General features: G+C 42.2%; 1 protein-coding gene across 1 annotated transcript; it reads right to left on the bottom strand.

Moving 5' to 3' along the window:
- Positions 1 to 11,080: 11,080 nt before the first annotated feature.
- Positions 11,081 to 15,563, bottom strand: TMEM17 (transmembrane protein 17). Its single transcript, XM_065739614.1, has 4 exons — positions 15,439 to 15,563; positions 12,566 to 12,669; positions 12,198 to 12,311; positions 11,081 to 11,784 (listed from the first exon to the last, which is right to left on the bottom strand). The coding sequence occupies exons 1-4, from the start codon at positions 15,539 to 15,541 to the stop codon at positions 11,479 to 11,481; spliced, it is 627 nt and encodes a 208-aa protein (XP_065595686.1). The 5' UTR covers positions 15,542 to 15,563; the 3' UTR covers positions 11,081 to 11,478.
- Positions 15,564 to 22,046: the final 6,483 nt, after the last annotated feature.

Genomic DNA, 22,046 nt, shown 5'->3' with positions numbered 1-22,046 from the left:
CAGTGCTTAATCTGGGAAATTAAAGATTAGCTTTGCACCTGTTTTCAGGTATGCCTGCTTTCCTCTGCCCACCAGGCAGAGCCCTGTGGCTGTGGCCATGTCAGGATCCTCAGCCTTTTGCAGCCTGGTTGAGGAACATGCCAGGCTCTGACTTCACAGTTCATGCATACGTGACTCCTGATCGCTGAGATGCCAGCTGCAAAGCACACCATCACCACACCCTCCCGGCTGGCACTAAGGTGCAGTTGTATCTTCATTCCTGGGCTTCTAGCTTCTATATCTTTCCATGTCTGGGTTTCTAAGAAGTGATTTGAGCATCTTTTACTTCCCTTTGAGGTGCGTGAGTGGCATGGCAGCGAATGTCCCACTGGAGGGCACTGTCGGCTACTAAATACCCGACTCTGCTGGCCCAGAGCTGGGGCTGCCAGGTGTAGGGCACAGCTGTGGGAGCCCTCGATGCAGCTGAATCTTTGAATTTGTAGACTCACTTTCTATGAGATGCTCTGCAGAGGTGAGGACTGAAGGATGCATGCTCTAATCACAGTCTTATCTGTGTTATGTGCTGTTGGTGGGACCCCTGCTTGCAGAATGAAATTCCCCAGCTGACTTCAGCACTTTACTTGTTGTTAACTGAACCCAGAGCACCAGAGATGCAAGCAGTTCTCAGGGATGTTATGCTTGTTGCTTCCTTTGCTGTACATATGGGTAATCAGCAAAGCATGTGTAGAAAACACTCAGTGAAAGCTAAGTATGTTGTGAATAGCAGAGAATTGGATGCTAGCATCTCCCTGGGAGGCAGATAAGTGTGTGTAATTTTCCATCATAAAGAAGGAAATCATCAACGTGTCTGTATTTGCACAGCATGTGCTTGCATTCCCTGCTGAGGTCTAAGAACGCAGCAGGGGAAAAAATAATATTGTCCTTGCTTGTGGGAAACAAACTTTCTCAGCCCTCTGAGAAATTGGGCAGTAAAAGCTGGGAAAGATGCAGATCTGTCTTTCCTGCCCTCTCTGTAGCCTTGTGTTGGACCTCTCCCCTTGCAATTCATCCTGTACCAAAGCAGGGCCAAGGCAAGATTTGGCAGAGAACCTTCTCTTCCCCTCTCAGCTCTGCTAAGGACCCCTTCAGGTTGGGTGTGCAGGTGCCTATGTTCCTCCATCTGCATGGTGGGGAAACCCAGGGAGAAAACCTCCTTGTGCCGGACACATCAATAATGTAATGTACGAGATTGTTCCTGGTCACACTCCTTGGTATTTCTGCTGAAGGGGATGGTGTACCCCCTGCTTTTCTTTTTTATTGTTGCATATATCTATGATGTAGTGAATGTGAATTGTTTAAAAAAGAAATCCAGGCTGTGCTATTCCCAGCCCTGTCTGCAGTAGCTGCACAGTTAATAAGCAGATTGCAAAGAGTTATGTTACTGCAGAGCACAGCTGGGACTTCTGGCAGCTACATGAAATTATCATCGTGCTCTTAATGTCTCAGCCCTTCTCCAGCTGGGATATGTGTCCTTGGTGATACTGCGCTGCACCACAGCGGTCATAAACCTGTGGGCAGAGCTGGTGCTTCCCCCTAAGCTCATACTGGGGCTGTGTGGGAACCCCGAGGCATGGGGCAAGACAGGAGGCACCAGGATGGACATGTCTGTGTGCTGCAAAAGGCGCCTGTTCTGCCAAAATCTTCCTCATCTGCAGTGGAGTGAATTAAGAGACAATAAAATGAGGCAAAAAGTAAATCTGCTGGGTCTGTAAATCTGAATTCTTGCATTGCAGGCTGGGATTGACTGGAAGCTATTCTGCTTCTGCCATCCAAAATGGATTTGTCATCTCTCTGTGCAGCCCTGGGCCATATGAAACGACATGCTCAGTGGATTTATAGGCTGTGAGGCTCAATTTTTTTTTGCAGTAGGAACCATTCCCTCATGCATTATTGGTGATCTATTGCAGAGTGTGTAGAGGTTTGGGAAAGCCTGTGATTAACTTGGAAGCGTGGAGGAGTCCCGGGGGGAGCAATGGGGAATGTCAGCTGATTTTTTTCATTAACAAGAGTCACTGAGCCCCAGTTGAACTCCTTCTTCTGAAACACTTCAAGCTTTGAAGCAGGCAGGGGAAGGCCTCATCTAGCTGCGGAGCTCAGCTGTGAATCGGAGAGTTGGGGGAGAAGACACAGAGGCACTTCCTGATGGAACATCCTTCACCCTATCCCCCATCATCTGCCTGACCTGAAAAGCCAGCAAGGAGAGATCTGCTTGGTGCTGCGGTGGCAACGGCTGGCACCTCAGTGAAAGCAAGAAAAACAATGAGAACCAATGCAATGCTTGGGCACAGAGGCTGAGCTGTGTGTGGAAAGGTTCCAGCTCCCTACACCACAGGCTCTCAGTGCATAATCTCTGCTTGCACTGCAGAAGGCAGAAACAAAACCAAAGGGTGAAACACAAGAGAAACAGCAATATTGCTGTTTTTCAAAAAATGCAGCCCATCGTGGGACTGGGAGGGTGATTGAAATGATTAAGGTTTGGGGAGGCCCCTGGACGGACAGTTTTGGGATCTGTGTGACATAAAGAGGAAAGAAGCAACAGGCCATGGGAGTAATAATATACATCAGACTGGCTTCTCTCATGCTGCAGGAATGAGGGATGAAAAATAAACTGAAAAAGCAAACCTTAAACTCATCATAGAAATACTCTTTTTTAATCACGTGTAATAGGGTGGTGGAGTTCACTGGCAGCAAGTGTAGCTGAGAGTAAGTTCTGTGTGCTCCAGTGTGACTTAGCATGGACAGTGAACGTAGGACACTTCTTCAGGCCTCAGCTCTTGTGAGTTGGGAAAAGGTTTCTTTATGTAGCAGAGCAAACCACAGGAGGCTGGTGGGGTCAAGACTGGCACCTACAGCCAGACCCTGGAAGTAGGAAGGTGGCCAAATTGACAAAAAAGGGAACAAGGATGTTGTTTTATCTGTGGAAACATTACAGCTTTGCATCTGTAGTGGGGCTGAGAGCTTTCAATCAAGCTACAGAGTGGTGTGGGCTTGTGGGTGGGTGGTGATGATGGAGGAAAGCTACAACATGCAGCTGAACACTGTTGTGCCACAATGTGTGTGGATGCGCTGAGTGTAGATGTGCCTGCTTAATTTAACCAGGCAGTATAGAGTAATGAAGCCTGCTCAGCTGCAAAAAGATGGTGCCCTTCTGCTATGTTTCTAAAAGCCCGTTCTCTCTCCTACGTCTGCAAGAACAAGAGGTGCTCCCCACCCCGCTCTGTGGCTATCACAATACAGCACATGAGAGTTTGATTTCTTCATTAACACTGTTGCCACCTACCTGGTTATTAGCTGCAGGTGTGTATGTGCAAGCAAAGGATGTGCTGGGATGGAGCAAAGCAGCTTGCTTTGCAGTGTTGAAGAGTGCTGTCTAAACAGGGACTTTTCCTGGAAGGAAGCAGTGCACACTGTGAGTTGGGACTGTTCCCAGAGCATCTTCACTTGTTTGATTAGCTGTTAATTATTATGCTATAAATTGCTTAATATATGAGTATTCTTTGCAGCATCTATTGTACCCTATGACATCTGCTAGGCTGTGTGAAACGCACATAATTATTGGTGCAGGGATGAAATTATAGCTCTTCCACCAAATTCTTGTGCAGCCACTGGTGCTGGGTGCTGCAGGGCACGTGGGCAACATGCAGACAGTGCCACCATGTGCCACTTTGTCCCCAGGTCTGAGCACTGGTGGAGCTGTGGGTGTCCCTGTTCATTGCAGGGGAGTTGGGTTAGGTGGCCTTTAAGGGTCCCTTCCGTCTCAAAAGATTTTATGATCCTCTCAAATACTGCCCTACCAATATGGCTCTGTGAGCTGAGCAACCTCAGGATGACACACTACGTTTTTGTAGTTAGATTAAAAAAAATCTCCTGCAAAGCATCCTGCTTTTATCCCAATTTTGTTTTTAAATACTTCGGCTTTTTAAAGCTTTAATAGTTAAAGCCGCAAGGAAGAGCGCGTTCTCCTGGTAGGGTACTTGAGTTCAAGATGTTTCTCCTGTGACCTAACCTTGTTTACAGCCCTGGAGAGGGAGAGGAGGAGTCTCTTGACTGAGATCACCAAAATATTTGTGCTGGTATGTGTGTTTTAGACCTGCCCTTGAAAGTATTCAAACTAATTGCAGCTTGAATTGCTGTGGGTATTTGAGATCTAATTTTTCCCCCAGTTCTTGTTGGCCTGGCTTGCACTAATTGTCTGTGGACCTGTGTAATCATAGGTTTGGATGTTTTCAGCTGTTTTAGGGGGTTATGTAGTGCTCTAGGTTTGCTCAGAGGCAGAAGGGGCAGCAGGGATGGAGAACAAAGCAGAAGAACATCTGCATGTGGCTGAGTGCTTAATAAGTGCAACAGCTTAAACTTATTTAAGAGGTTTTCTAAAATATTGAGTCTAAGTGCTTCTCTTAAGGTTTGGCTGTACATGAACATACAGTACAGTAAAAATGTGGTAGTGATAGTGTTAAGTGTAGTGGGATTTTGGTCTTAGACTGAAACCACATAATCACTGTGACAACGTGCAGTGTTATTTGAGGATTTTGATGTTCAACTCGTGTATGTCCCCTTGCCCCGCAGTGGGGCTACAGCACATTTTGCAGTGTCACTACCTCTTCATGCTCTGGAGAAAATAAAACCCAGTCCACTGAAACTCTGAGTGATTGCTCTCCTACCACAGCTTCTTGATGCCCTGTAAGGGATGAGGAAGCTATCAGCAAGGATAATGAGCCTCAGATTGCACAACAGGAATTTCTAGCAGAAGAAAATGCTGGCCTGCCCCTCTGCTGGCAGAAAACAGGATTGAAGGTATTTCCAACAATTGTTTTTCTTCTGAAAAGTTCCAGGCAACGGCATCCATGTAAGTGAGTGCTGCTGACAGTGAAGCCAATGCTTCAATATTCATTAGTTTTCAAAGCATACTGATGTAGCAGCAGAAAAAACGAGACCATATGAATTACTCACAATACAGCTTTGAAAAGCACTGTTTGCATGTTTAACGTATCAAAACCATACAGAACTGAGAGCAGGAGCAAACTAGGTGTTAGATGGCCTGTGGGGTATCAGTGATACGTATTAGATGGGTGCTAACAGTTCTGTCACTGCAGAGCTGTCTGTGTTGGCATATGCACCCAAGCTGAGGCACTGGACCGGCTTTAGGTGTCTGTTCTGCAGATGAACAGCACAGGGTTTTCTGTAGGGATGAACCACGTGTGCCTGGAAAACTGCTTAATTCCTATATGAACATAGGGAATGCTGTGTCATGAATATTTTTTTCACGTGGGATGATGATCTGATGGTGCATGATGGGAAATACTGGATTATGGCAGGCATGTGGCAAGCAGGGCTGGCCTGAAAGTCCTTCAGTGTTTGAAGGAGAATGGTCCATCAGCTTTCAGATCTGCACTGATACTTATTTACCAGTTCAGAAGCGAGGCGACTCCAAATGCTGTGCGGTTTATCTAAACTTACTGATCCTCTAACAGTGAAAAAGAGGAAATTATTTGTTATTTAATCACTTATTCAGGTGGGTGATGGGCAGAACTTTTACCTGACAGAGATGTTCGAAGGAGGCTAGCCTTTCTGCGCTGGTCATGATGTTCAGCTGTAAACCTGGCAGTCAGCAGTGTCAAGGTGGTTGGGAGAAATGCATCTGATTTCTCACTCAGGTGGGATGATGCACCTCCTCAGCTGCACATGCTTGCTCTGTTTTTGCAGTGGTAGCATCAAAGTAAGTTTGATACAGAGGTGTCCTGCTTCAGCTCCCATCACAGCTGGTGACCGCACAGGGCTAAAATATTGGCAACTGGCTGCAAGCCAGCGTTAAAACATGCAAGCTGCTGGCTGCCTGATTAACTGCCAGCAAGAGAGCCTCAGCAGCCTACAACAGTGGCAGCTGGCCATACAGTGAAATTAAAAACACAAACAAACCCTTTCTCGGATCCCCCCGAGAGTCCATCTTTTTTGTCAGAGTTTTAATACCAGTTAATATTCCTATTGACAGGGCAGCAGCGTCAGTGTTTGCATGTGTGCCAAGGGCAGCGGAGGAGCATCTCCAGTCCCAAAGCTTCACTGTGCTGGGGAGTGGCTTTGGGTTGGGAGCAATGAGCACTCGGCAAGGCGGGTGGGAACTCGCTGGCAGAAGAGCAAGTAGTGGCTGTTCTGCTCCTCCCTTGCCTTTCTGGGCCAGCATCAGTCCTTTAGCAGTACAATTAAAAACTATACTGGGAAACATGGAACATAGCCAAACGTGTTGCAGGTGATGGTTAGGACAAAATTATTCAGAACATCCTAAACAATTCCTCGCAGACTATTCCTCAGTTATTTTTATTTCTCAAACTCCCCTTGTAACTGTATATTTCGTGCTCAGTGTTTCTGAAATATATATCAATGTTCAATAACAAAATAATCCAGAGCTCTCCTTCATTTCAATCTTCTGTATCCTAGAATGATCTTAATGCAATAACTGAGTTTTTACTGTGTCACGTTTCATCTTGCTGACTGCAGCCAGCCTGACTAATCCTTTTGCTGCTGCTTTATCGGTATTTTTGTGATTCACTGTTTTCTACTTTCATGGCTTTTAGGGCTTCCTATTTCCCCCTTCATCCCTTAGTTGTAGGAAATCTGCAGCTGCACTGTGCTTGCTAAGTCTGACAGGTGATCGCACACAAAGGCAGATGGGTAGTCAATGTTGGGTTGAGAGCCTCTGGATAGGTATTTAAGGGACAAGCAAATTAAGTGGATGACACTGTGGGAGTCTGCTATAGGCCACCCAGCCTGGATGGCAGCACCAAGGAAGGCAGGGTTATTTCTACATCGGCTGCTCCTGTCCTTATGGGTGACTTCAACCTGCTTTCCTGGGGCATAAATTACAGCTGATTCTTCTCTCCTAAGAAAGCATGCCAAGAAGTATAGTTTATTATTGTCAGTTCCTGCCACGCACCCAGGAGCAGGGAGTCAGGACAATCATGATGATGTTGCTTCTTTGATTATTTAGTAATTCCTATTACTGGTTAAGAGTTCATGCGTTTATTAGTGGGACGTGCTCATTTCCTTGCTTTTATTCTTACTACAATTCTGTGTATCTTGTATAGAGATGGAGAGATTTTTTTTTTTCTGTTTGGAGATTATACATACGTATGTTTTCAGGCCTGGGATAGTGGTACTTCAATGGCTACAAGCATGAGACTTCCTTATTTCTCTTAGTTAAAAAAAAAATAAAATTCATGGGTGAGGTTGCCAGCCACTAGATCATGAACTTGGTCAGGTTGCCCTGGATCCCACCCATCCTGGTACTGAATGTCCACAGGGATGGGGTATCCACGGGAGATGGACCACACTGTCAGTCCAGAGTGATCCATATCAGTCACAAGTTGCAGTTTCCTCTTTAAGCAACTGGGTAGCAGTAGTTGTGTGGAAAAGGGTGGGCTGTTCAAAGCCCCAGCCTGACACAAGCTTTCTCTGTGTGAAGTTATATGAAATAAATCCCCCTAGCATTTTGCAGTATGAGTGACTGGGTACGAGTACATCCAATGTTCTTCTCACCTTAATGAATTCAGCTTTGAGTAAACTGAGACACGTAATTAAGCAGGGTTCAAACATTTTTTGCTTGCATTTTTGACTCGGAAATGGCACGGCTGTTAAAATGTGAATAAGAAGGGCCTTTTCTATCCCTTAAAGAACAACAATGGCTTCTTTCATAGACCACAGGAACTCCTTCCCTAGCACTGGATGCTCGACGGAAGTCACTAATACTTCCTCCATTCACCTGGAAAGCCATAGATCTTAGCTTGGTCATTTTTGTAGCTGTCTTGTCACATTTGTTCTGCTTTTCTCTAAGGTTTCCCTGTTGTGCTTCTGTTTCTTGGCTAGTATATGCTTCCCAAATATGGTATCTCTATTACTTCCAAACTTTGGATCATCTGAATTACAAGGTGTTTTTCATAACAAGCATAAGTTGTGTTCATTTAATGAACATGGATTTGTGTCCTGTAAGCTCCTGCTTAGCTTGTGGAATGACGTTTCCCCTGAACCCTGTAAGATTTCAAGACAGTAACTCAGCACATTGATTTCCTTTTAATAAATTCTCTGCTCTTTCAGTGGCATCTATCATCAGCATATTCATTTTCTCCACAGTGTTACACTTCTTGAACCAGTTTATCGTTAGTGTATTTCATGGCCTTATCAATTGATCCTTATATACTGATTTACCTGCCTCCTATAGAAAACCTCTTTATTATCTTTGCTTTACCTGAAGCACTGAACAAAGTCCTTTTTAATTGCTGCTTTCTGATCTTTGCCCTAGAGAAGCAACATTTGTTTTTCAGAATAAATAATGTCTTAAGCCCTACCCAGCCATCAAATATTACTATTGACTATCTTAACAGTCTGTGTAATGGTGCCAACTCTACCAGCTATTAATTTAAAGATTAAAGCTAACTCCATTCTGTTCATAAGAGACAAAGGCAAGAGTGAAATGTATGATTGGAGTGAATTATGGAAAGGTCAATGCTGCACCCTTTCTTCCATAAACTCTGTTTTTATCAAATCTGTCCCTTATCTCATGTCTGCCTTATCAGATCTACCTAAGCAAGGTACATAAGTGAAGTTTCTTCCAAATTTAATTTCCATTCTCAGAAATCCAGCCTACTCTTTAAAAAAATAATAACAATCCTTTTACAATGTCCATTTCTGACAAGGAACACATGCTGACTCTCAGCAACGATGCCCTTGAATAAAAAGAATCCATCTTCAAATTGATCAGTAATCTAAAAATAGAATTTGAAGGCAATATGCTGGTACTTCATCTTCAGTTAAAGGAAGTATGTCAGTACAAATTTCCTTTCAAACTGTCTGTTGACCTTTCCCAACAGTAAACTTGCTGAAGTAATATCAATGCAGGGTTTAGCTCTTCAAAGACTTGTGCCATACAAAGATCTTGTTTGTGAAGGGGAACCTGCCAATGGTTATCGGGATTATTAAAAGAAAACCACAGTGGTTCTCTGTGCAAATGGTAATGTGACAAAAAGGTGCTATTGTACAGCTTACTTTCAAAACTGTCTAGATGCTATTCGGCTTCACAGTGAACTTACATCACAGTTTCCAATGTTCTTAAGCTTCCTTCTCTCTGTAGAGGAGGAAAAAACACTGAGAACCCTAGCTCTTCAACAACCTGCTTTGCTGCATTTTAAGTGCTCACATTCTAGTTGGGAATGGTTTGCACTGCAAACACGTGCTTCCTGTTAGGGGGTAACGTACCTGTGCATAATTACCTGACTAACTGAAAGGAGACTATTTGTGAAGGACTCTTAGATTTCCTGCAACACTCCTCTGAAGTTCTCCTGTACTTGTCACTGCTTCCAATTTGTTCTTGCAATTATTTTTAATCTTCTCCATTAAAAATAAATTGAGCTTTCTTATTTTTCTTCAAGACATAAATGCCCTCATTGTTTCTATTCTTGGTGCACAGAAAGTTCCTCTCTTTCTCTTCTGATTTCTACTTAGTGTGTAAGCACCTTCTGTAGAATTCTTTCTCTTATCCTCCTCATGTATGTCTCTTTTTTTCAATACGCTTATTCTAAGTTTCTGGAACTTGCTTTTTTCCCATGTCTGAAACCTGGCTTTGCTACAAGTAACTAGTATATTTACTGCTTATATTAAGACTCACCAGTTTCTGTGAAATTTAGCACCTGGAGGGGAAGGCTCATTGCAAGTCCTCATTCACTGCTTTGTCTTCTTGAGTGCTGCTGTAATTTTCTTCTTCCACCTCCGGATAGTGGGAGTGGGAAATTCATGGAAAAATTGCTGCTGTAGACTCTGAATGTGAGCTTTTATGTAGTGGCAGGCTGGCTTCACGGTTAAATGTTTAAGCTGGTAATGACATTTAAAAAAAGAAAAGACTATCAGGTCTGCTATGAAACCTGAGTACAGACATTTGGATTTATCAAGTGTGTCGCTGAAGTTTTATGTCTTGGTCTGGTTTATATTTCAGCATTTCCAGGACACTCTAACAGCTCCTTGGGGGTCTGCACTCTATCCTCTACAGAGAAGGGCAGACTGGAGTCAGTATCTACAGTTCATAGGGAAACAAGCTCCAAGTTTTTTGATGCTTCTGTTTGGGCTTTCAGGACCCATTATGTCGTTATCTTCTGTTGCCAATTTGGTTCTAGTTTGTTTAAAAACAAAGGGGAATGTGCCTTGATAATATATAGTCTACAATAACGAAACAAGAAAAGGAAATTCAATAGAATGAGCTCATGCATTGAAACAAATAGTTTTGGCACAAAACAAAGCATAACCTTTTTCACTAGAAGTTCTATAGGCTTTAACTACACGACAGCTTTAAGTATACTCTGCCCTTTTTACTTCTTCACCTTCAAGCAGTCTGGATGTTTGTGCCAACTCTGAAAATTGGTTACTTTTGCCCTACTGAAAACCCAAAGAATTCAGATGAAAAATGTAGTTTATATCTTCATCCCACCTTGTCAGGAAAAAATGAGCATTCAGTGATTACTGAAACTGAAAAAGATGGTCCAGACATCAGTACAAACAGAAATGAGAGGAACATTTAGATATTGTGTTGAGGGATGTGGTTTTAGAGAGAACTATTGGTGATAGGTGGACGGTTGGACTGGATGATCTTGTAGGTCTTTTCCAACCTTGGTGATTCTACGATTAACCACGGCATATATGGTGGTTTGCAAGAAACATGCTCTGCCTTCAGGGACAGAAACCAATTTTTTGATGTCTATAATTTTGCTACATCTGACTTATAGAACCCTCTGAGGATATTGCACCATTCATTTTGAAGGGCTTGATAGTTAAAACTCCAGCTAAGCCAAAGAGGAGGAGTGCAGGAGGTTTCAGCAACATAATACTTTCAAAACTCCTCCCTAGTTTATTAGTAAGGAATTCTTAGTGCTGGAGTTCTCTGGAAGACCACCTCAAACTGCAGTCTCTCATCACTGGCACCCCTACTGTTCTTTTTAGGACTCAAGATTCTTGCTTTTGCTTAACTAAGTATCTACAGCATCTGTAAGAATAGACAGAACACTGATGTAAATACAAATATACAAAAAGGATTTATTGTAAACAAAATAAGTCTGTGCAAACAGTTAGGAAAATAGACTTCTGTTCTTTAGAAATGGCACATGACTTTTTAAGACATAAAACCCACCAAACCTATGCTGTAGGTACTTTACTCAGTAACAGTGTGCAAATGAATTGGTCCACTCAGCGACTTGTGTCATTGGCTTCAATTTTTCTTGCAGCGTGGAGCTCAACTCTGAGGTTTAACGTTGGCACTTAACAATCTATTTTTTAATGTCTCTGAAGTAGAAATATAGATGATGATCCAACGAAATGGAACTGAACTTGTGGCACCATAAGGCCTGCCTCTGTTAGCTTCTCAGGCCTTAAGTGCTAGATCCCCAGCCTGAACTTGTATGAAGCTCCTCAGTGTGGACCCATACCAGCCATGGGAAGTACATTCTCTTTTTTGCTCAGGCCATAAAGATGGTGCATGGGATGCTCCTCTAGCCTGTCAAATTCATTAAGGTGGAAGTGAGTTGCCAGTTTGTTTACCATTCTTTTCAAGGTGACAAAGGCTGCAATAACTTGAAAGGCGAGGAAGAGGGCAAAGATAATATTAACTGATCTTTCCAGTGGCTGAATTTTCAGGCCTTCATTAAATAGCAAGAAGAGAATTACAGGTAACTGTAGAAGGAGAGTCAGGAGCCAAAACCCAGCCAGCTCAGGGACCTGTAAGAGGGAGACATCACCATCTGAAAATGGGCAGTTAGAGATGGAGGGGAAGCAAACAAAAGTTTGTGGAAAAAACAACTTTTTAAAAACTAATCTTCCAAAAGCCAGGACATAATGAGAAATGACAAACTGAAACAGTTTAGTATTCCCATATAATATAACAAATTCCATAACAAAAATAAACAAAAATTGTATCTTTAAAAAAAAAAAAAAACACTTTGAAGGAGTGGGAGTGGTCACCTCTGAGGGAGAAATAAATTAAAAATTACTAAAATTAATAGAAGCTGATGCCAAGGTAATAGAAGGTGAACACTGTAACTCAGAAATAACCATCTACTCAACATAAATCTCTCAGATGAACTCATAAAGAGCTCTCCTCCACAAATTAAAATATACATGTGGTAACATACCTTCTCCTGCAGGTTGCCCATGTATCCTAGGTAGAGTCGAATGACCTCTATTAGAGAAGTCAGGATCATGATTGTGACCAGGATGAATTTGTAGTAATCTGATAAGACTGGATACTAGAGGGGGAAAAAAGAGTAAAAGCTTCTGCCATGCTTCTTCATAACATGCAATCTGAAGTTAAATGAACACACTGCATGCTACTATAAATTGACAGCATCGCATCAACTTTCAAATACTCTCGAGCCTTCAGTTTTAAGGATTCCCCAAACAAACCTACTAAACTTTGACTTCAGTGAGCTTTATCTCTGTCCTGGGGGGTTTTGATAAGAAAACTTACACTTACAAATCATTACTTTCCTTCAGGACTCACCTTCAGCTGGAGCATAACAACTGTGCTGAGCCACCAAAATGGGAAAAAGTAAACGTTGAAATAGAGGGACATCTGCAGTGGCAAACTGGAAACTATTTCATTATCTGTAGATAAAGAGGAGTCTTTATCACTCTTAGTTTGTTACATACTTTCCTTCAGTAGCTGACAAACTGAAAGTTCGTGCTTCTTCTTAGCTTCAAGTGGGGCATTAACACTTCTCAGTCCAATTAAATGTTAGAAGTATAGGATAGATGAAAAATCTTAGCCTACATTATTTCCTACAATCTAATACAACTTCCAGTTCACATGATACAGAATTTTTATCACGTAGTCATAAATTCAAGTTGAGTGCCTGTGGAGTAAGCCATAAACTACCAGACAGCGAATAATCTGACTGATGGGCTTAGCCCAAGTAGTGCTGTATACTGATACTGCAGAAATAGGAAGTGCTAATTTTATTGCTGCTCTTAAGAGGATGGTCAGAGTTTAGATGTGTACATATTGGATTATCTTCATTTTTCAGATGACCTTCCTGAGCAGGGACTTACTACTAGATTCTAGGTTTGTAATGCCCATTCCTGTTTTCCCAGTCTTTAAATAAAAATGGGTAAAAGTAACATTGCAAGAAACCTGTAATTGTTTTAGTTCTTGATTTAAGAAATTCAAATGTGTGTCAAGATAAAACTCATCCTTTAAGGACTGGTAAGAACAAAATGTGTCCATACAATGTAGAAAACAGCAAACACTGAACTCTGCAGGCTTTAAATTCTATGTGTAGAATTTAATAATAATAAAATCTATGTGTAGAATTTAATCATAGATTTTTAAAGATCAAACTGAAAACAAGGAAAAAATTAAAAGGGCATTCCAATTGAATGGTTCATTTTTAATGAATCATTTATTGCCATATCGACTAATGAGTTTGTATTACAACAGATTTATTTCAATTACCAACAGTCCTACTTTTCACATTTTGCTCAAGTGAAGTCTGTAGATGCATCTTCACTTGGTACCATCTAAGCAGGTTTAGAAAATATTGTGACCTGCTTTGTATTCAAGTCTTATTCCCCCATCTGTCACAGTGATGATATTCAGTAGGAACTTAGTCTAACAGCCAGATGTTTTTTCTTCCAGACTCAGAACCACCTCTCTTCTGACACTGCCGTCTCTTTCTGTATCTTCCAGCCATTTCCATACCTGTTTTTGTTCCATTTCAGTCTGGCATTCCTGTTTCCAGTTCAGCCACATGCAGCCTGGTAGTCTGTTCCAGAAGTCTTTATGCCAGATGCAGAAGTATTTATTCAGGGTAGCTACTAGACTAGTTGGGAGGGGAGGAGTATTTGGAAGTAGAACTGGGAGAGACCTTAAGGACAGGGTGTGAGGGGCAGGAATTGATTAAACTGAAATAGAAAGTGCAAGAAAACCAGTATCTATTTTTAATAATCTCATTTTTAAGCATCAACACTTTACTACATCTACAAAGGAATGAAAATCTATAGGTACTTCAGAAACAATTTTACTATCTATCTAAATTTGTTTCAGCTGTCCTAACAAATCAGTCTATAGATTTGGGAGGGCACTGAGATACAGTTTTAAAACATGTTGGACCAGGCTCTAAGCAACCTGATCTAGCTGTTTGTTGTAGGGGGGCTGGACTAGATGACCTTTAAAGGTCCCTTACAACTCCAAAGACTCTAAGGCTCTGTTTTCATCTTTCAACAAGACCATCCAATTACAAGTAACGCTGTTTCTTCTCTAAATATAATATGTATTGGATGAAATTGCAATGCTTTGTTCCCATACTTAAAAAAGGAGAAGCCAAGAGTTCTAATGTGAATTGTGATGATGAAGACATTGAGGTATGTTAAAGGTTGAAGCATTGGTAATTTCTCCTCAAGTTTTAAAATTGTGTTTTGAATGAATGTTTAGGAATACATGCAAGTTATAATTCATCTCTTTATCCAAGTCAAACTTGTGCTTATTTTCTAGGATAGCAAAAATGCAGCAGAATGCCAGACTGCACAGCACTGGCAAATATGATGCAACTCCTTAATGTATGCATGTGTCAACTTTAGATTTGAAATCCTGATCTTAAAGAAATTCATGATTACATTTCACCATTGCTTTCAATAGGTTAAGGTAGAATTTTCACAGAAGGAAGCTGAAATGGCTGAAAGAGAAGCTGTTTTGGGAGCCTACAAAACATCTGTATTGTTTGATAAATGAATGAGGAATTGATGTGGATGCTAGCAGTGAAGCTACGATGGCGTGACTGTGAAGTTAATGAGTGCTCCTGTCTTGGAATGACTTTAATCACCCTGAAATGGATTTATCAGTTGAAATTCACGTTAACCTCCATGAACACAACCTGCCTATGCAGACAGTTTATTTCCATAGTTCCTGTCACTGCAAAAAAATATATATATTAAAAAAACCAACTGTGAGCTGTTTGCAGGTTTCCCTGGCAACAGGACAAAGGAAAATCCTCTCAGTCCTTATGTGTATGGATTATGTCCTCATGGACTGTCCTTATAGATTTGGAAGGAGGAGAAAGCTGGCACGATGCAGCTGGAGTTTCTGGCTACACCCCACGCGTCACCGCCTGTGCTGCTGTGAGGGCTGCTGAGCTCCAAGCAGCAGCTCAGTGCTTGCTTGCTCTCGGTGTTCTCTCAAACCACGTATGCTTTTAATTCCGTTGGTGAGGCGGCCGCTAGCGATGGACTTTACCCGGCACGCCCTGTGCCTTCAAACCAAATCCCGGCGGCCGCCAGGTGACCGCTGGCGCCGCCATCTTGGTTCCTGGGAAGGGCTCCGCTCCCCCGCCCCGGCCGCCCCCGCCGCCATTTTTGTTGCGGGCGGGCGGCCGCGCTTACCTGCGCGCTCGCTGTGCTGCTGCGGGCCGGCGCGGCGGCTGTCGGTGAAAATGGTGCGGCTGAAGGAGCCCAGCCGGCGCCGCAAGGGCTCGGGCAGCGACATGCCGCTGCTGCTGTGAAGGCGGCGGGAGCGCGCATGCGCGGTGCAGGCGTGGAGCTCCGCCTGAGGGGCCGGGGCGAAGCGCAGTGCGGGGCTGATTCCTACTGGGGAGAAAGGCTCTTAATAACGTACGTAGCCTGCTTTCAGGGGGAGAAAAGCAATATAAGCTGCAATCGCAGAGGTATGTGTAGCTGGATGTGGACTCCAGAGCTTTGAGATGGGAGGTCACACTGAAACCACAGTTTCATTGATAAAAATCTGGAAGTGGATGCCTGCTAATTAGTTAACTACCTGGTGAGCAACTGAAGAGTTTTAGATTCAACAACTATAGAGGTCCAGACTCAAACAACTATAAGGGTGACTTCTGCACTGCCTTGCAAACCTCACCATAAAACTCTCAAAACAGTGGCAAGATGATTTATCTGTGGGATGTTTTCAGTGAATCTTTAAAGATTTTCCTTTTGATTACTTTTTCAAAAATCATTTTTTTTCCCCCAGAACTGCACAGTGCCATTCCTTCCCTGTTGCCAGTGGCTTTAAGCAGAGGCCATGATCATGCACTCTGATCTTCTTACATTGCCCATTTCTAAAATTACGTCAAGCATACACCCTACTAGCAACTCTAGAGTAGTCAGTGGGGCTTTGTAGGATGGGGTTCTGCTCTTTCAAAAGCCATGGAGCAGTCCAGCTTAGCAGTCACTGAAGTGTAAAACTGGTGGAATGCAGACACCACAAGAAGTGCATGGGTTTGCCATGTGAACTCAATTTCCAGATTCAAGGTGTGAATCTGTGATATTTGGCAGCCTTACATTTTCAGCAGATGGCCAAGGATCTTACACATCTCTGTGGAACAAAATTGTGCACGTTTTTGTTTAATATTTTTTTTTTTGTCTGTGCAGATGCATAAAACATTCTGCAAAGATGGAATGTAGTCTTTGTTTTTACTAGCTCTGTTTATTTTTTACACTAAGGAGCAAGTTTTTTATCCGCTTTATGAACAAACTTATGATTTTCTGTAGAATGGGTTGGAGAGCGCCTGCTCTCCTTTCAAGCAAGAGAACATTAAAACTTGATGGATCAGAACACCAGGACAGGTCAGAGCTACGTAGTACACCATGTACCAATGTGTGCAGTAAACAGTAGAAGAAGGAAAAACATTTAACTGTTACGTGACTGCAACAGTTATAATGACCATCTGTAAGTATCTAGCCTTTGAGATGAAACTGTTTTCAGCATTTTCATTCCATTAGTTTGTTGTTTTGCCTGCGTGCCTGTGTGTCTATCCCTGCCTGAATGTTTGAGGTAGAAATAACTGGATTTCCAATTCTCAGTGCTTTGAAATAAGACCATAATTGCACAGCATATTACATGACCGTTTTATTTCTCTCCACGCATACTAGCTATAAATAAAACAAAAATCTCTCAAAATCTGTCTGAAAGCTTTAAATCAGAGGAATATTGGATCTTTGTGTATCCACAGTAGTCCAACTAAGTTGGTAGACACTGGCTTGGCTCCCAGACCGAAGCTCCTGGGGCTCTCTGGCAGCAGCTCTAAGCCATAAACACCAGATGCAGTATATCCAACGAAATTAAATATCAGGCGTTTTTTACAGTTGGCATTTCAGAAACACAGAGTTCATTTAAATGGTGCCAGCGGTGTATCAGTGTACATGAATTGTAATTGCTGTATTTCTGAATTTGCTGATGTGAAATCTCACAAGTGCTGTTTTCCCTAGTGTGCCTGCGCTCCTGCCCTTCGTGTAGTTGTGAGTGTGCAAGGAACAGAAATGACACACTTCTTTGCCTGACCCTTAAGACCTGTGGAAATGCTATAAAATGTAAAAAGTGCTGGTGAGCTGAGGTATGAGCAGGCAAACAGAACACAGGCCTGCTTTATCCTCCTTTTCTCGGAGTGAAGTGACAGATTGTGAGTTTTAACAAATTACAACTGCCACAAAGGTGTGTGTTAGAAAGGATCGCATTATTAGCTGTGACAGTGCCTGCCAGAGAAATTCCACAGCTGTGCTCCTGGTGTGAAGTACCTTGAGACAATCTTTTCTCTGTGTCACTTGTACATGGGTCCCTGGTGTTCTTTTAACCCTACAGGGTATTTGTGTTTGGTAAGCAATTATTGTTCCTGTCTGCGGCTCCTGCTTGAAACATTACATATTTCTAGAGTTCTGGTTCAGCACTTTTAGTTTAAACATCATGGGTTATGCTTTTGGAGATGCTAGTGCAACACGACTGCAATCTGTGGTATATCTTTGTTGGAACATGAATTTGGCTGTGTACTTACAAAACAAAATTGCCTCAAGTTTTCATCAAGTAGCACAGGAGAAAGAGTACAGTGAATTTCTGACGTTCCAAAGAGCACTTAATTTTGTGTTTATTGCATTTTCAATTAGTTAAGTCACAGGAATCTTATTTATAGGTATGTATTGGTTACATGCAGTGTTGTATCTCAGACCTTCAGCTGTGGTACCAGTTGCTGTTGTGCAATGAATGATCATTCTGAATTCTTCAATCTGCTATCTCTGAAATATTACATTTCTGTTGTCTTTTGAAGATGAGGTTTCTCATGTAAGCAGAATATGTGAAGTGGTGCTTAAGACTGGAGAAAGTCTAAAAGGATTTTTGCTGTTAAGATAGTGTTTAAAATCAAGGATTTCCTTTCCTGTGTGCTGAATTATTGACACTTGTAGTGGAGGAGGAAGGATTGAAGGATCTAATCTAGCTTGCTTCCTTGCTTTCTGTGTCCTTTGTATTATGATGTGACATTATGCATTTTGCCAACATGTTCAGTCAGAAGTACTTAAAATGGAAAGTGGAAACCAACAAAGTCAGTTTCTACATGGAAGCACTAAACTAGTCTCTCTTGCCTTTCAAAAATGTATGAATGTCCACCGGATCTTGCCTCTTGTAACCTGGTGTATCTGTGACTTTCCTAAAATCCTCTTTGTAAATTGGCAAGCCCTGGAGAGACAATTTCATCCTTGTGTCCCAAAGCCAGGCCAACCCTGCCCAAATCACACCTTCCCAATGACAGCGACCAGATAAGCTGCCTGGATACATCTATTCTGGTGCTCATTTGCCCATGTGATTACAGAATGAAGTTCTAATATGTAACCTAAGCCACACTTTCCTCAATTTCTACTTCTCATCCTACCAAGTATGGACGTGCCACTAATCAACTTCTTCCTCCAGCTACCTTCTGATTTCCGTATCATGTACTCCCCCAATTGCTCTTCTATAAATAAAACAAGTCTAGCTGAATGGATCTATGCTCGTTTATGCTAGATGTCTATCACAGTAGGTCTGCCCTTGTGTCATTGAGAAGGAATCTAATAGGCAGAGGAGAGAAAAGATGTGGGCAATGAACATACTAGAAGTGTTTCAGTGCACACTGCAAATTGCCTGCTGCAGTACCAGAAAGCCCTCGTTGATCACAACTAAAGGATATGTTATTTCCTTAAACATTAAGTGCGGTGACCCATTCTAGTAGGACTCAGGACTAATATTTCTGTTTTGCCCAGATTAACAGATGCCTTGAGAGACAATTAATTTCATAAATGCATATTATAAAATCATGGGCAGTGTTCTTACCATAATGTATTTTCCCTGAAGGAAAATATGTCTGAGTACAGAAATCAGCAAGAACTTGATGCCAAATGTGGGATGGAAAGGAATTCCTTAAGGCTGGAGTCCATCAGCAGTTCTTGTGCATGGTCTTCTACATTGAAGAATTAGTTGTGGAGTTATCTTTCTTCTTATCCTATAATTTCTGAACTCTGTATCACTTTCCTAAAACACACCAGCACATATCATGTGCATACATAACATTTCTGTGGAGATTTGTCGCTGCAGATGAATTCATTTATAAAAAAGCAAGCAGAAGGAATATAAGTCAGTGGTTGCTTCTGTGCTAAAAGTGGATTTCTCAGAGTGTAATACTGTAAAGAAGATTAGTTTCCTATAAATCTGTGAGATTGTAGAACCCTGGAGGTGAATTTTAGCAGCCCTCATAAAGATTGTTTATTGTAAAAGTCTCAGTTATTGGATGTGGAGGGCCTTTAACATCAGATCTGAGTTAGCTGCTTGAATTTACAAATCAATCTTAAAGCTGTTGGCACCGCCAACTTGACATTCAGCCTTGCCTCAAGGAGTCCTAGTTTAAGAGCACAGAAAAGCTTACAGATTGTCCCAGCTTGCATGGGCTACTGAGCCTAGGGTCTGGCAGCCACCAGTTAGAGGAGCACAAAGCGGCTTCATGCCAAGCATGTGTTCTGCACTGCTGGGAGGGAACATTTCAGCCTTGGAGCCTGGACTGACAGCGCTGTATTCCAGTAACTAACTCCCAAAGTCACACTGTTGTGACGAGTGAATTCAATCAATGGATTATCTTATCCTTCTGTTATTTCCATTTTGCTCTCAGTACTTCTTTATAAGAGTGAATGCCTGCCAGATGAACATTTTAGAGTAGTTTTTCACTGTATTCATTTCAAAGCAGAGAGAAAGAAAAGTTAGATTTCACAGTAACACATCACTGGGTGAAGAAAGCTTATCAGCTAGGGTTTGAGTGCAACAGGTGAAAAGCTCTAATTCCTTGGGGTGAGCTTATTTTTGCTAAGAGTAGACAGCTCATGTAGATGTGTTTCCAGCCCTGAGCCTGATCAGGATCCTAACGGCACTAAGCACTTTGCTGAAGTGGATTAACGATGTGTTTCTTTTTTTCTTCAGGTAGGATCTTTCACATAAAAAAGCCCATACAACTTCAGAACATCCTTCTGCTGTGATCTTTGTAACCACTGGTGCAGTGAGAGCTTGCTTCTTGCCCAGTCTTGATTTGAGTGGGTTCAGTGCGTGCTGAGCCTAGTTCAAGAACTAGCTGTCATGTAGGAGTGCTGCAGAAAGGGTAATGAGCACAGGAGCCTGGGTAGCAGCAAAGGCTTCATCCTGCTTCCTTTGAGCCCCAGCTTGTCTCACTGTGACATTCATGTGATCAGCAACAAGGACAATGTTGTGCACAGGTTAGCAGCAATGAAAAGAGGCAGCATCAAGAAAGATATCAACACGCAGTCTATAGCTAAAGAAGAATTTTTCATCAGATTCATGTGGATTTCTCCCTGTGCTGCTTTTTCTCTATGTATAAGTGGTTGTCTAGTCTGGGACACTGAGAAACTGTCAAAAATCCTCTGCTAACAGTACCTGAATTTTCATTTAGAACTTCCATCACATTTAAGTACTATCCAGTTTGCTGGCTGGTGTTTAGACCTTTGGGCTGATTAATTTCACATGCTGCTCTCTGGAAACTGTAGCACTTAATTGTGCAGCCAAATATTGGCCTAGCATCTGGGAAGTGACTGGTGATCCAGCTGATCTGGGGCTTCCAGTTAGAGATGCAATAAAGAGGTCTGTTCTTCAGAGAGCCTCTGACTTGTGAAATTAAAGTTACTGTTGGGTTTTACCAAGATGGACCCTTATGATCACGGCCGACTTTAAGAAGCTCTATGATCACAAACAGCTACTCATACATGATGATAGTGGGGAGCACACTGAGACATGCATGCAGAAGTAGTTTGGACCAGTAGTTTGGACCTTGGTTAGCAAAATGTCCATAGGTAACTCATGTAGTCCTGCTCACTTTGATCTGACTCTTTGCCTTGGTATGGAGGTGCAAAACCCCATAGCAGAGGCTCAGTGCTGATGCTGCCAATCTAATTTCAAATGATACTTCCTCAGTGCTTTACAGAAATGGTGAGGACTTCCTATGCCTGATGGTGAGAAACCAAGAATCAAAATCAATGTCTGCCTTTTTGCTTTTTGGACAGATCTTTTTCTCACAGGATAATCACTTTGTAGCTCCAGGAGAAAATTCTGGTAAGTTGTGTTTGTCAGTAGCCTGAAGCAAGAAGTCTGAGAAATGTTGGATTTAAGGCCTAAGAGATGAAGCAGTTGCTTACAACTTTGCTCTATGAGAAAAAGTTGGTGAATTTTTCTCTCTGTTCTTCTAACTTCTAAGAGGAGAGAGGGAAATAAATATCAACTATTGAACAGTTTAATGAATAAATTACTCAGCATAAAGTTTTTCAGACTGAAAAATCCAAACAGCCTACAGCAAAGCAACCAACAGCAAATAAACAAAAGTGTTGTGTTCAGTATTTCCAACCTTTCTATGGACAGGATGAAGTGCCAGTAGACTTGGGAGAAAACTGCTGAACTTGACAGGTCATCAACCATTGCTAAGGTGTGTGTCTCCATTGCTTATGCTCCCCATCGTACAAACACATCTGTACATGGTGGTTTTGAGCATCACTCCTTTCAGCCACTGGACAAAAGTGTATGCAAGTGTTGTGCAGGAAACCCTATAATCTTATGGGTTGACCTTGGCAAACTCTCCAAACTGTGGAGAGCACAATGGTCAGAACCGTAGAAAAAAGATATTTTCCAGGCAGCCAGCTGATACAGTTTGACACAGCTTCCAGCAGGGAGATGATATCAAAACTGGAAG

The sequence above is a fragment of the Cyrtonyx montezumae genome, unplaced genomic scaffold, assembly GCF_038088225.1.
Source record: "Cyrtonyx montezumae isolate F1298 unplaced genomic scaffold, pur_monq_1.0 scaffold_24, whole genome shotgun sequence".
NCBI classification, from domain to species: domain Eukaryota; kingdom Metazoa; phylum Chordata; class Aves; order Galliformes; family Odontophoridae; genus Cyrtonyx; species Cyrtonyx montezumae.
The sequence above is the reverse complement of the archived record's forward strand: the minus strand, read 5'-3'. Positions and strand labels throughout refer to the sequence as shown.